The sequence below is a fragment of the Molothrus aeneus genome, chromosome 3, assembly GCF_037042795.1.
Source record: "Molothrus aeneus isolate 106 chromosome 3, BPBGC_Maene_1.0, whole genome shotgun sequence".
Taxonomy (NCBI): domain Eukaryota; kingdom Metazoa; phylum Chordata; class Aves; order Passeriformes; family Icteridae; genus Molothrus; species Molothrus aeneus.
This window is the reverse complement of record NC_089648.1, coordinates 43490055-43505716: the sequence shown is the minus strand read 5'-3', so window position 1 is coordinate 43505716 and position 15662 is coordinate 43490055. Positions and strand designations below refer to the sequence as shown.

The following is a 15662-nucleotide window of genomic DNA, read 5'->3' as shown; positions in this document are numbered from 1 at the left end:
GATGTGGATACACCACATTGCATCATCCTGTTGAGTGAGCTGTCCAGTCACAACATGGCTCACAATCAGGGTTAGCCTTGTGCACCTGATCAAGGCTATGTTCCAGAGGGCAAAACTGCATTGAAACATCCAGACAACAGCATGAAAGGCAGAACAAGTTCCCCACTAGTCAAAGCTGTAGTGTGGAAATAACCTGATGTAGAATATACAGATCAATCATTTAAGTCTTGTCTAAGATGTCTAATTTTATGTTGGCTCTTTATGATATGAGGATACAAAGACCAAGCCTTCTATTCTGCACCTATTTCAGGTAAGAGCCTTGGTTCCAAACAAGAAGAAAACGCACATGCTTTCACTGAAGTCTGACAAACTGCAAACAAAGCTTCACTATTACTAAAAGGCTTGTAACAAGAAGGGCTAAACAGGAGAGCAATTGAATCCTTGCAGCAGCAGCATGGTGACTGACCTTATCTGAAGCCAGGATTCTGAAGGAAGCTATCACTTGCTCAGCCGTGTCGGTGTCTGCCGTTTCTCTGGTCATGAAGTCAATGAAGGACTGGAAAGTGACAGTTCCTTGCCCATTGGGGTCAACCAGAGACATGATCCGGGCAAACTCAGCTTCACCCTTTCACAAAATCCAAAACAAAGAAAATGGTCACCATAATACTGATCTCCAGCAGCCCAAGCCTCTCATGAGCCAGTCAGAACCACTGGCTATAGAGCTTATAAAGCATCTTCCTGACTTGGGAACATCAACAATCAGAGCCAATTAAATCTGCACCTTAAATGCCCACCCCGCTTCTGTAAAAAGGACTGTGCTTTTGGAAGGTGTATCCTTTGTCCTGAATACATAATATGTACCTTTCAATTAAATGTCACCATATTCTCTCCCTCCCACAGTACCAGTTTAGCTTGTTCTAACTTAACACTTCATTTTCCATCTCATCCTAAAGCCATTGTAATTTAGGCATCATGCAGGGAAGTGAAACAATAGCCCAACAAGCAGGGTAGTCACAGACCCACAGAACTAAGAAGGGAAACAATTCTGAAAATTTCATGCCAAATACAGGACAGCTTAACTAAGGATAATCTCTTTCTTTTCCATAAAAAAGGTGAATGTCAGAGGAAATTTTTAGAACAAATAATTGAAGCAAGGAAAATGTAACCCCCAAGGCAAGTTTATAAAAATTAAACAGTATCAAACTCATTCTTCGTCATGCAGGTAGAAAAGGATAAATTTACAAAAACATCAGTTTAATAACTGTAAATTTCAATTTTTAAAGTTTCATTAATTCAAAGAGCAATGCAGTGCACCATAGAATATGGTTTTCAAGTGTCTTGTTTTACTTTTAACTTCCCTTTTAACCATTTGAAAATAAAGAAAAACAAAGTATTGTCTAGTGTGAATGACATTAGTATCCTCTCTATTTAGATAAGCTTTAGTATTGCTGTGGTTAACATTTTAGCTGCAAGCAGAATCAGCTGAGATTTTTTCTTAAAGCTCGTACCAAATCATAACCCATTGAAATTAAGCAAGCTCTGAAATCATCGTGGTCCATCAATCCATTCTTCCTCTATCGACCAAAACAATGTAAGGAATATAGAAGGGAGGGTTTGAAGAATCCAAGGTAATTTCCAGAGAGATGATGAGTTTGGACCATTGGCATATTGGATCCAGTGCATGAACAGTATTCATTGATGTTGCCCGATCAGGTCACCAGAACCATCATCAGTTTTAAAAAAAGAGGAAGAAGTAACTAACATATTACACACAGGAAAGAGACATTTTCACCACAAAAAAAGTATCAGGAAAGGTCAGGGGAGAGATAAGGGAAGAGATGAATGGGACAAGAATACAGAGAACACAACCAGAGAAGACAAAGAGAAGAGCGAGGAGAAAAATTTGTTACTAAATTAGTCAAACTCAGTAGATGTTCAAGCTGCCTCCCTGATATGAAATATCTTTGAAATGTTCTGCGTGGAATCCCTAGCAGCCAAAACTACAGTGAAAAAAATGAAATACTTCATTCCAAGGCCAAAGTAAAATACATTATGAGAGCAGTCTGCTGATATATGGGAAATAAGTACAGGGATTTTCTCTCTGACTGCAGGCTGTCAAGACCCTGAATACAGCAGAGATGTGCATAATGGCTTAAAGGATGAGACCTGCAAGACTTAGAAGGAGATCAGTTGAAGACCTAGTATGAAATGAGGTTGCTCATTTTCCAGGCAATAACATATCTGCAACATTCTAGACTTGAGGCTGAGTAAACACAAAATGGCATGAGAGTAAGAAGGTAAATAAATCTTTCTTCTGTGCTGTGATAGATTGCAGTGGCTTGGAGAGAATTGCGTCATCCTGTATTAGGAGAGAGCGTAAGAGAACTTGTATTGAGCCTGAGGGAAGGAAGATTGACAAAAGTCTGAATGCAACAAGCATAAGAGCTCTCCTAGTCATCTAGTAGTGTCCAAATAAAATACCTCAAACTAAGTAAAACAAACAAACTGAAGAATCTTTGAAAATGAAAAAAATATAGCTCAAAGTGATGCTGACAGTCCATCTAAACCAGTTGTTTTCCCAGAGGCAGGATCTTTTCAAAGCATTATGACCAACAGACTGGAGTTTAAACATGCAAACTTTTTGGCTATTGTTACATCTGAAAATAGAATTAATTTAGTTTCCTCTACCTGCAAGTCATTTCCAACCTGTCCTAGACTGATGAGGCAGGCTTTAAATTCATCAGACTGTAGATTGTCAGATTCGTCCTACCATCCCATCACAGGCCATGCATTTGGGAAGGGGAAAGGAAAGAAAAGTCACAGATCAGGTTAGTTGGTTAGTAAAGAACCTTCCATTCACAAATTAAAAATTACATTCTTCCAGGATTTCATGGAAATGTAATGTCAACATATGTAATGAATTACCTAAAAAGTGTGCAGTTTTTGCAGTTTCATTCTTTAGACTTTTTCTTAGTAGAAGAGGGTCCTCACTTCAACTACAGAGTTAAAACTCTGATTCCTTCCATCTTTTTTTAAAAATACCTTTGCTGACAAGGCAGATTGCATTCTATGAACTTCCATTTGCTTCCTTCCTTTTCTGTTGTCATGCAGTGTACTGGAAGTACTGGAATGGTCTGCCCGGAAAGGAGGTGGAGTCACCATCCCTGGATATGTTTAAAAAAGACTGGATGTGACACTCAGTGCCATGGTTTAGTTGAGGTGTCAGGGAATAGGTTGGACTCGATGATCTTGAAGGTCTCTTCCAACCCAGTAATTCTGTGATTCTGTGATTCAGTGTATGTGAGATGCAATAAAAATATCACTGAACCCGGGCAAAACATGGTTTCCCCACTCAATTACTGTTACTTCATTCTTGATCTGGTAATACTACTTAATATAATATGCATATCTCAAAGGAGACAAATACAAAATAAATTTATAATTGACAACTTATTTTCAGTTATCAGTCTTCTTTAACAATATATATAGTCAGGTTTTGCTTTTAAAACTGACTTTAAACATGCATTGAATTCCAGGTTAAATGGTTCCTAGTAAAACCACATCAAACTGGAGCATGGTTCTGAACCAATATATTTTTCTATTTTGCAGGTGAAGAAAGTCCCACTAACTTCTTTAAAACAGACTGGCTTGTCTTTTTCTTCCTGTTCTTACAAAATGTGTCCTATCAGAGGGGTACTTTAGAGTGAGTTAACATAAATACAATTAAGGAGATATTCCAAGATGAAAAATTATTACCCTTATTGATTTTACAGATAGTTTGGAGAAGATCCAAGGTTTTCTGTCTGCTACATACTTGCCTGCTAGATGAATAATTTATTTTTGAACATTTCTATATAGCTATGCATAGGTAAAATTATAAGAGTTTAACAAATGCAGTGGGCTTATTTAATATACTAATAGGATGAAGTGGTGCTTTAGTAAGTTAATAACACCATGCATTTTTAAAATATCATGCTGTTATTGACTCCCTCTGCATCAACATCCACCACCCCCATAAAAGAAAGATGAAAACTAACAGTGGGAAGTCAATGAAGAGGAAAAAAGCAAAGTTACAAATCTGGAGCAGCATTTAGTTAAGAGCCATAATCACAGTAGTTTCTAGCCTTTAATATTTCTATTTTATATGATGATTCCTATAAAGCTATGATGATGCTATAAAGCATTCAATTGGCTTATTTTATCATTCTCAAAATGTTAATCTAGGCTGGTTTGAAACTTTCAAAAGCTGTCCTGGAGACAGGCTATGGCAGGTCCCACCAGGGGTGAAGTTATTCATTTTACCTCATTTCTAAAGCTGAAGATACTTCTGTGTGACTGCAAACAAAATCATACAGAAATGAGAGCTAAGAGCCAAATCCTACCCCACCATCTCCTCTAGTCGGTGTTGGTGGAGGATCACCAGCTACCACCCCATCCACAGAGGGTGGGTGGGTGGGTGGGCAGTGTGTGCAGGAGCTGCCCAGCCAGGCACACACAGCAGCAGGAGCTGAGGCAGTGAAGGGCAGATGGGAGTGAGGGGCTGGCACATGCTCCAAGATACCATTTTCTTTAGGAGAGAAGTGCAGTGGTTGTGCTGCAGCTCAGAGCAGTCATATGGTTAAGTGGGACTCCCCAGTGAGGGTCCAAGTAGTAGTGCCAAGTGCTATAGCAGGTTTTCACATTCTTGTAGTGAAATTTTCAAATCTTCATCATATGTTGCCTAAAAAAAGCATCTTTGAAGTATATCAGAGTTTCATGGAATTCAATGGCATTTTGCAATTAAAGCATAGATCAAGCCCATGTGGAGGCTTTCTCAATTGGAAATGGTTCTTGACATTTACTTTTATTGTTTGCAGACCAACATTAGGAGCTGAAATTAATCTTTTAACAAATATAAATAACTTTGCCTTGTTTATATTTTCCTTCCAATACAAAGAAAAACACTAAAATCTCCTTCATGTTTCATTATTAGTCCCCAGAAATCTTTTCCCTTCTTCTTGTGATTTATATGTGACCTTATAAAACAAGTGAACTTCTGAGTCAAACTAATCCATTCTTAAATATGTCCTTAATTTTCCTGAATGCTAATCGACCTGCATAAGCCTAAACATATGATTCCTTTAATAGAGAGCTGTTGTTTTTCTGTTAGCAAAATATAGGGTGGCATGACGCTATTTTTCTGCATGCAGAGCTCCTACTTGAAATCTGGAGTTTGCAGAAAAATCAATAGTAGAATGTATTAGCAGCCGTTAAAATAGTACAGGGAGAGCAGCTGCAGATATTTCATCACGTACTTTGCAATCTTATTTAGAATTTACTAAATATACTTAATCTGAAAAAGGCATCCCTGCATAAAGAAATGTCAAAACCAGTGACTGACAACCTATCTGTGTGGTATCCTGATTTGGCTGTATACCATTATTCAGCTATGCACCATTTTGAACACTTCTAAACCGCTTCTGTGATTCAGACATTGTGTCCCACTTTCTCTTTTTTTCTCCATGCAGTCACATTAAGGAAGGAAATATAGCAGCAATGCTAAAGATTTATATTTATAACTACAACTAGACTGTGCCTTCAGGCACAATTTCTAGCAAGGAGTGGGGCAGCAGGGGTAAGCAAGGGTAAGCATCAGCACCCTCAGGAATAACGCCTGGGGCACCAGCATGTGTACATGCCTGCTGGGAACACAAGAGCCAAGAGGGCTCACGCCCCCATGAGCCAGGGGAGAGAGCCTGTTTGCCACTTGCCTTTTCAAGGATGACTTGTAAAGCTCTCTGTGCCAGCACATCTCTGCTGGGGATGCACTGAGAGAAGCGTGACTCTTCCTGCCCTTGTAATTCTCACATGCACTGTGAGAATTTTTTTTTAATATATTCTTCTCAGGGAGGAAGACAGGGGTTCCTTTTTCAGATTCACAAGTAAAGGAAGTTGTTTCTAGAAGCACCCTAAAAAGAGTTTTTAGATTTATGTGTACCAAAATACATACTTTAAAATGGGGAAAGGAATTGCATATTAGTACTTTGCTGACGTCCTCAACACACACTGTCAGACATTAAGAAATGTCTTAAATGTGAGAAATGCCACACAAATCAGAGCTATACCATGCATAAATTATTCTGTTGTACTTAGATATTTAAAGCCTCCTTGTCAGTGACAGTATTAATTTTTGGGATCCTTTCTGGCTATTCATCATGGTGAACAGCAACCCAATCCTTCAAATGTATTTTAAACTATATCAAGCATTCAGAAATGCTGCTAAGTGCCACAAAATTTGTACATATATTGTTAATTCCATCTGACATGAAGAAGACAGTATTTTTCATGCTAGTGCTTATGTTCAGATAATCCAGTTTTATCTTCATTTCTATTTAAGGAAATCAAAACCATAATATAATCCATTACTGCCTTCTCTTTCTAAAGATGAACAAATATAAAGTCTTCATTATTTTATGTACACTGAAGTAACTCTGAAGCACACTGAATTGCCTTCATTCGCCAACACTAAATATTCAAATGTGCAAGGACACAGGAAAGATAGAAAAATGAAAAACAAGCCTGTCTTTCTCCAGCATATTTGTTCAAAGCCTCCTTCTCGCCAGTGTAGATTGAGTTGCATCTGTCCATTAAATAACAGTGTAATTTAATCCTTATAAACTTCTCTTTTATCAGTGTTTCTACTATCTGTTCCCGGCAAAAAGCCTGGCTTGACGGTTGAGTCATTTTAGATCTTATCTTCTTCCTTTCTTTAAATTGCATTATGCTACTGAGAAAATAATTGTTACACTCTGTCAGTGCAAACGTCCACCTAGACCAGTTTCCCTTGTTCGATTCTGAGGGATGGGGTATACTAAAGAGGGCATTTGTAAAATGGTGCTTTCCTTATGTGATCCTTCCAGACCTCTCTTTTTGAGCCATTGGATTATATCTGTCATGGGGAAAGGCAGGGTCTACAGCTAAGCTTGCAGACCAGGCCCAGGTTGTTGAGGCCACAGAAACAGATGAGGATGTATGACAGATAAAACATCTGTCACCTTCTGCTTCTGACCTGGCCATTCAGGCTTCCTGCAACAGGAGCCAGGACAAAAGGGACACAGCCTAAAGCCTTGACCCATTACAGCCTGAGGAAAGAGACAGTCAGGAACACGTAAGAATCTAAGAGCTGGGCAGCAATTTTGTGTTACTCATTATTGTTGTAGCCCATCTCCAGTGTGCTAGCAGCTGTGTGACACAACCGCCTTCTTTCAGGTCATACAGCCTTTCCTAAGGCTTGCTCTGTGTTATGCTTTCGTATTTCAGTGTCTTACTACATCTGCAAAGCCTGAAAATCCATGACAGTAGGGCTGGTTGGTGTAGGATTTAGCTTCTCCCTTCAAGCAGCCTGAGGCACCAAGAGCTGACTGTGATATTTCCTCTGCCACAGAGCAAGCCTTGCTGCAAGCGGGACAGAGAACTCACCTATGAGCTACAAAGGTACAGGGATGCTAGAAATGCCCATCCAGCATAAAATAGACTTGGATTCAGTCACTTTGCCTCCTTATCTTTAGGGAACTGTCAAATCTTTGTGCAAACACCTTGGTTTCCCTTAGAGAAGTCTCTCAAGTACAGGCATGTAATTTATCCAGGCCTGGTACTTTGTCTGCTTTTAATAGCTCTAATTGCTCAATTATTTGCTCCCGTGCATTGGGAAAGCCATTTGGTATGCTACTTCCTTCCACCCCAGGAAAACTATCTCTGCTTTTGTGATGTTATATTCTGCTTTCTTAGAAAATACAAAAAAGAATTATGCTGTACTAGAATCACATTAAGATTTTTCCATAGAATCCATTCCTAGTTCTGTGTAGCTACATTTCCCTATGCTTGTATGTTTCTTCAGCAAGCAGAGGTTTGATAATTCTGGTCTTCTTCTTAAATAGTTAGGTGTATTCTAAAGAAGGCTTAGTAAACTGACTATCAGCATCCATTGCATATCAAATGAAAGTGCATGTATGGGCAACCAATTTGAATTGAGCTGGACCAACAGGATGCAGGTGAAAAGGAAGTGGCATTTTGCTCTACCCTGAAATTATTTGAAGGACTGACTTGACAGACTGGTGCTGCATTATATGTTTTCAGTATTTGAACTGTGAACTTGGTTTTAAAGGTGGGTTCATGTGAGCACAGAGGCATCAGAACTAATTCATGTTCAGATTGTTCTCCAACTGCAAATGTCAGATCCCCATCTGCATATATTTTGCTATTGTGTATATTAATAGTTACCTTTATAACACCCTGTCCATAAATACTGCATAACTCACAGAAGTGAGTTAAGTTTCTTCACAGCACAATTTTCCTTCCTACTTTTTTATTCATCCATATTTAGAAAACTAAAAAAAGGAACAGCCTCTTATTTCCCACATACAGCCAGAAAAATAAAAGATATTCCTGGACAGCTGTAAATGTCCCAACTATATTCCCTACAAATAAATTTCTAGGGACATAAGTTGTGATTCAAAGGGGAAAAAAACCTCTGTGATATAGATTACAGCTAAATTTAATGAGATAGAAACAACAGCAAGTACTTAGAACATGCTGTACAGTCTTAAAATAAAAGAGTCATGTTATTTTCCAAAACACATGAATTTATGCAGTTCTGCTTATTATTTGAACAAATACTAAATCATATTAGCAGAGCTATAACTCTGCATTACACTTAAAAAGCAAAAATTAATCTTTAATTTATTTGCACAATGCTGCTGGGCTGTGGGGAGCCCTGGGCAACATGATCTAGTGGATGGTACCCCTGCCCAAGGTGGGGAGAGTGGAACTAGATGATCTTTGAAGCCCCTTCCAACCCAAGCCATCCCATGACTTTATAAATTCTTTCTTAACTGATCTTTTTTTCTCTTTTAAAAAGAGCCCATTGCTAGCTCATTTGAAGGTTTTTTAAAAGGCTTATGTTTGGAATGCCAAGAAACTCGCTTTTGGGAAGAATAAATATTGCTAGTTGAGAAAAAGCAGGAGTACTGTACCCTGTCAAAGTGATTGAATGATGCTCTGAAGTCATTCATCTGTTCCTGGGTGATACCCTTGGCATCTCTTGTGAGGATCTGAGTCTCAACCTCATTGATAGTTCGAGCAATGGTGGTAAGCAGGAGCTCCCATCCAACACGGATGTGCTATGAGAGAAAATTCTGAGTTATTACAGAAGCAAATATATTCTTTTAAGAGTGTAAAATGTACAATAAGAAATAAATCAGCTCTAAATATTTATGTGATACTTTTTCCCTACCACTAACTCTGTATTATGACCAACGATCACTAAAAATAAAAATGGCCTTCAGAAAAATACGAAACTGGTTTCTAAATGGGTACTCCTTCACTAAAACATGAAAATAAATGAAAATAAAACAAGTCTTATGAGACTGTCAGAAAGCCTGCCAAATTCCCTCTGCTGTGGCAGTCCCTTTAAATCAGCAAAGGTAGTTACACAGCACACGAGGACCGAAAGAACTAATAAATAGAAAAGGGAGTAAATGGCTACCTCCATGGTATAGTTGGTGTGCTTGTTGTCAAACACCAGGGCTTCTTGAATAAGCTGATGATCTCCTTCCAGTTTGTCAATATTGTGTTTATAATTAATTATATTGTGCTCATATTGCTTCAGCTGATTCATCTGGTCCTCCAAAGGCCCTGTCATTTCAATAGAACTGCGGGCAATTTCCTGTCAGAAGAAAAAAAAGACACCCCCCCAGTCCCACAAAATTTAAGCTTCAGCTGTGCTAATTGACCAATGTTCACATAAATATGTTGTATTTTATACTAAAAAGCAACAGTAATAACACCTTCATACAGTGGAGATGAGAAACTTTACTGTAGAAAACACATTTCAAAAGAAACGTGTCAGATTTATATCTGGAATTAGTGTTGAGACCCCAGTGAACCTGGTATCTTTTCTACAAAAAGCAGAAGCTAAACAGTAATTGGTTAGTGATTGATTTTTCAAAGCTGAATCTCTTGGTCTACCATTAAGGTACCACTTGTACAAAGTTCCACAAAGTTTTAAGAATAACTTTAACAGGTGCTAAATAGTTTAGGCTCAAACAGCTGGCGAACTGTCATTGACTTCGCTGTTGCCCTGTATATAAAGATGAAAAAATTAAAAATCACTTTGTTCATTAGCTTCAGCATGAGGGTCTGGCACTCACCTCCATCTTGGTCTGGATCCATGGCCCGATGACATTGGCCTGAGCAGCAAACTGGCGGCGCAGGCGCTCGTTGGCATGCTGGCGGGCTAATTCCTCCTGCAAGGATTGATCCCTCTGAGGCACCAGCTGCTTCACCTGTTACAGTGGGAGGGCACTAAAGGTGAGTAGGCACAATTCAATAGTTTAAAAACAAATAGAACAAGTAAGTCTACAGAGAAAGAATGCAATCATTTCCTGTATTTTAACAGCACTCCTAGCCAGGCACCAGCCTCAACACATGCCTCTCTTGTCCTGGCAGAAAGACAAAGAGGACATAGGTAATATTGCATGACAGGAGCAAGTGATATTGTGAAGTGAGCTGGGCAAGCATAAGGGAGAGCATAAGGTACTGTAGAAATTCATTCTGGCATCTGATGATCTAGAATAATTTAGAGATGTATTGTAAAGTTCTCTGAATATTCTCAGTAATTCTCAAGCGGAATAATGTGCTACAATGTCCTTTCTGTATTTAGCAATTTAGCATACATTACCTTTTCCCACTTGCTACGAATCTCTTCGACTGTAACAGTGCTGTAAGGATTGGTTGCACTTATTCTCATGCTGTAACTCTGGATGACTTTTTCAACTTCATTCTGGATTGACAGTATGGCCTGTCGTTCACCATCTGCCTCTGGCAAAGTAGCTTTAAATTGATCGTGTGCAGAGATTAAACTCTAAAATCGGAAACAGAGAGGGAAAGCATGAAAACTCTAACATTTCTTCCAGCATCTGGAAGATCTGCTGGAAATAAGCACAGCTCCTCTTTCAGGCTCTCTCTCTCAAACATCCTGGCTGCTGGGTGTAGATGCAGGAAATAATACAATTACCTGAATTTCCTCTATGCTATGAACAATAAACATGTCCTGTAGGTCTTCCATAGCACCTTCCATCCAGTTGTTGAAAGGAGCAGCTCTTTTGGCAAACTCCAGGTGAAGCTGATCAATTGTTTCAAGCAGTTTCTCTGTCCTCTGTACGGGTTGGGAAAAGTGCATTCTTTTGTTATTAGGGCAAAATCTAGCTCCACACATACCCACCCAGAAACAAAGTCATGCCTCATTTTTTGAAATGCATTTGATTGCATTGACTGATTTCACCACCCGCTTTAAGGATTCCCACTTGAGGCAATAGGACTAATTGCAGTAGTACTCTCATATCCAACACATTAAAAGGAGTGGGTGTATGCTTGTGAAGTATAATACTAATATTTTAAGTATTTTAATATGCATATATATTAAGTATTTTTGTTATTGGGATCTATCTGCAAATTAATTAAAATCTGCTGATTTTGATTTGCCAATTTCTTTTAAGTACAAAAAGGAAGAATTACACATTTCTCACCTTGGCATTTATGTGTGTGACTTCCTCTTTTCCAACAGAACAAGGTTTTGCAAAGTATCTCAGTGCTTTGAAATACTCACCACCAAAAATTAACTTACTGCTGGACAGAAAGGTATGCAAGACTGCAAACTCAGACTGGTATGAAAAGGTAACCAACCAACAGCTTTTTTTAGCCTTGCTGGACATCAGATTCCCACAGAGGGGTGCTACAAACCACATGACATTTGTTGCTGCATTAGAACTGTCTGTGGCAGCTCAGAACTGTCAAGTCTACTCTGAGTAATTCAGTCCATTTGCAAGAGTAACCACACAAAAATTAAAATTATCTGAGATAAGGGTTTTTTGCTCTTTGGACTCCAAAGTGGATGCTAAAATGCACCATTTCCAGATCTGAAATAAATGGTTCATTTCCCTCTCCCTTCCTCAGCTGAGCTGCTGATTCTTATTATATGGTTTACCTCCAGTGCCTCTCTCCTTTTCTGGGTGAGTGTTCCCAGACTGTCCCATTGGTCACATATCTTTTGACATCTATCATTGACACTTGCAGCATCATGGTAGTCCAGTTCACTAGGAAAGAGCAAAGACAAAACTCTGTGACTTTTTGAAAGACAGGAGCAGTGTCCACACATCCACTGGCCCTCAATAATTCTTCCCCTCTTCTTTGCAATATTTCTCCTAAGGTGAGCAAGTGTTGCAGTACAGACATTGTGTTTAGGCATTCAGCATTTCAAGAAGCACAGCACAGGAACAGGATCAATCCCCTCTGTTCTGAGAAAAATCAAGTGACACCCAGGTATTAATCACACTTAAGGTGCCCAAAAGGCATCTTTGTCATAGTTATTCCTGTGACACAAGCAATTTGATCCCCTGATGGCCAGAATGTTTCAGTCTTGGTCTTTAACAAGTTTGCAAAGATCGGTACCTTTTTAAATTAATTGGCCTGAAATATCCACTTTGTTTTAAATAATCCAATGATCCTTTCCTTATATGCTTTGAAATTATTTAACTGAGAAACACAAATCAGCTTGCATTCAAAGTGTAACCTCTCACAAGCCTGGCAGTACTAATAGGGGCTCCCAGGATCTGGGGAGCAGAGAACAATTTTCATCTTCCTCTCCAGGATCTCCTCACAGATCTACACCCCAGAACTGGCTGCTTCAGAGAACAGGGATCTCCAGACCCACATATGCCACCAGGATGAATGAGTGCATTCACAAAGGACAGCAGTTACCATTGCTTTTTCACCTGCTTAATAGGCTAGTATAATCCTGAAGAAAGAAACTTACTATTCAGACTGAGACTGGAATAAATTTTTGAGGTTATGTCTTGAGATTCTGGACTGACTCTGCTTCAAACTGAACTTTTGATCTCAGTGGCAAATGAAAATCATCCATAATACATGTGTTTGACACTTTGGAAACTCCCTTTTATTGGTGCATCACCATCCATTGAATTTAGCTCTTGGCTTTGCTTTGAGAACACTCTGCCCAGTACTAAACGTTACAGGGACTGTAAATATGTGACACATGGCAATAATGAATCTAAGGTTTACTTTGAGGCTTGAAGAAGACAGCAAGTGCTGATAGAATTTGTTCCCTTTTTGTTTGAGCATTCTTCTCTAGGCAATTGGCAAGAGGAGTGAACGGATCACACTGCCAGTAATACAGAGAATCGCAGAGGACAAAATGAGAACAGAGGCAGCTTTCCTCTGTGAAGCCAGAGGCCAGAAGCCAGCAGCTCTGTAGGCCAGGGGCAGTGTTCATGTTGTTTCTTCTAAGCCCAGTCAGAGCAATCTGGTTTGGGAAAAACCTGAGAAGTATGAGAACCATTCTCATTTAAAAGAAGCTTCAGATTGACTGTTGAAAGTCAAGAATAGTAAAAGAGGTAAAAAAATATGATAACAATCACAGAATTACAAAATCACATAGTGGGTCAGGTTGGAAGGGACTAGAGTGGGTCATCCTAGAGCATATGTTACAGGATTGAGGCCAGGCAGTTCTTAAATATCTTCAGTGAGGGAGATTACACAACCTCTCCTGACAACCTGTTCCAGTGCTTAGTCACTCTCACAATGAAGAAGTTGTTCCTCATATTCAGATGGAATTTCCTGTGCATCAGTTTCTGCCTGTTGCCTTTTGTCCTATTGCTCAGCCCCACTGAGAAGAGCCTGGCTCTTGGCACCCTCCCTTTAGATACTGATAGACATGGATGAGGTCCCTTCTCAGTCATCTCTGCTTGAGGCTGAACAGGCCCAGCTCCCTCAGCCTTTCCTCATAAGAGAGATGTTCTAGTCCCCTCATCATCCCTGTATCCCTCCACTGGCCTGCTCCAGGAGCTCCATGTCTCTCTTGTACTGAGAATCCCAGAACTGGACCCAGCATTCCAGATGTGGCCTCACCAGGGTTGAGTAGAGGGGCGGGATCACTTCCCTTGACCTGCTGGCAATGCTCTTCCTAATCCATCCCAGGACACCTTTGGCCTTCTTGGCCACGAGGACGCACTGCTGGCTCTTGGACAGCTTGTTGTCCACCAGGACCCCAGGTCCTTCTCCACAGAGCTGCTTTCCAGCAGCTCAGCCCCCAGCCTGTGCTGGTGCAGGGGCTTTTCCTCCCCACGTGCAGGACCCTGCTCGTGCCTTTGATAAATTTCAGTCAGCTCTTCTCTGCCCAGCTCCCCTCTCTGCCCAGGTCCTTCTGGGGGGCTGCACAGCCCTCTGGGGTACTGGCCCCTCCTCCCAGCTTTGTGTTGTCAGTGAACCTGCTGAGGAGGCATCTGCCCCTTCACCTGAGGCATTGATGGACAAGGTGAACAACATTGGGCCCAGTGCTGGACCTTGGGGGACACCACAAGTGACAACTCAACCATGTGCCACTGGATACAACCCTCTGGGATCTGCCATTCAGACAGTTCTGAATCCACCTCACTGTCTACTCATCCAGCCTGCACTTCATGACTGTGCCCATGAGGATGTTGTGAGAGATGGTGTTGAAAGCCTCACTAAAGTCAAGAGAGGCAAAACCCACTGGTCTTCCCACATCCATCCAGGTAGTTGACTCATTGTAGAAGACAACCAGGTTGGTCAAGCGTGATTTACCTGACTACTCCTGATCACCTTCCTGTCTTCTCTGGCTAGAGAAGGCCTCCAGAATCAGACACTCCATCACCTTGCCAGGGATTGAGATGAGGCTGGAGGCTGGTAGCTCCCTGAGTCCTCTTTCTTGCCATTGCTGAAGACTAGGGTGACATTTGCTTTCTTCCAGTCCTCAGGTCCCTCTCCTGACTGCCATGGCCTTTCAAAGATCATCATGAGCAGCCTCACTATGGTATCCAACAGTTCTTTTAGCATTCATGGATGCAGCCCATCAGAGCCTATAGACTTGTAAGATGTCAAGTTTGCCTAGGTATTCTCTAATCCAATCCTCTAAACAAGTTTTAAAAATAACAAAAAACACCCAGAATTGTGGAAGTAAATTCTCATATGTAAAGAGAAAACTGACAGCAAGTCACACTGTACAAGGGCTCCTTAACTGGAAAACTCACTTCCTTCTTTGGAAGCCTTTTCATTAGCCTTCAAGGGGTACAACAAAAGTCACCTCTCTGCTAAGAAACTTTAAGTTAGAAGCATAGAGTCTTGGATGAAACAGGCTGAGATTGATTTTGCTGTCAGGAGCTTTTGGCTGAAAGTTGGGTTTGTTTTTTTTTTTTGTTAGAGCATATTAAGTTTATTAGATTATGTTCCTGAGTGAGCAAACTTTATTTTTGCTTCAATGGATCACTTATCTCCTTTTGTCAATTAAGGGTAAGGGCAGATGTCCTTCCATGAAAGTGAGGGACTGATTGTACCAGCTGTGGTCAAAGTCCTGGAAGGTGATACGCCACCTTCCTCCACAAGCTCTGCCAGGGAGATTCAGTCATTCCCCGTAAGATCTCTACTATCCTGTTCCTTCCAGGGATATGTGCTGCAGACAAATAGGTAGGAGAATAATATCAAAACAATTTTTTAAAAGGGCACTCATGGTGCTAACTAAATCCTACATTAGTTTACCAAGTGGCATTAAGCAGTGTAGCTCCACTACCTTTCTGGGCCTGCTGTTGTTT

At 40.3% G+C, this 15662-nt stretch overlaps 1 protein-coding gene across 4 annotated transcripts in view; it reads right to left on the bottom strand.

Annotated features, from left to right (window-relative positions):
• ACTN2 (actinin alpha 2) overlaps window positions 1-15662 on the bottom strand; it is a 65861-nt gene that overhangs the window by 1348 nt on the left and 48851 nt on the right. For 2 of the 4 annotated variants that reach the window (XM_066545668.1, XM_066545671.1), the window contains 8 exons: window positions 12023-12131; window positions 11054-11194; window positions 10718-10900; window positions 10188-10322; window positions 9524-9703; window positions 9012-9158; window positions 2689-2766; window positions 467-625 (listed from right to left, as the gene is read on the bottom strand). In XM_066545668.1, the coding sequence (XP_066401765.1) occupies window positions 467-625; window positions 2689-2766; window positions 9012-9158; window positions 9524-9703; window positions 10188-10322; window positions 10718-10900; window positions 11054-11194; window positions 12023-12131 (1132 nt within the window). Of the gene's footprint in view, window positions 1-466; window positions 626-1508; window positions 1575-2688; window positions 2767-9011; window positions 9159-9523; window positions 9704-10187; window positions 10323-10717; window positions 10901-11053; window positions 11195-12022; window positions 12132-15662 lie in introns of all 4 variants that reach the window. The other 2 variants (XM_066545669.1, XM_066545670.1) reach the window with 1 other exon arrangement.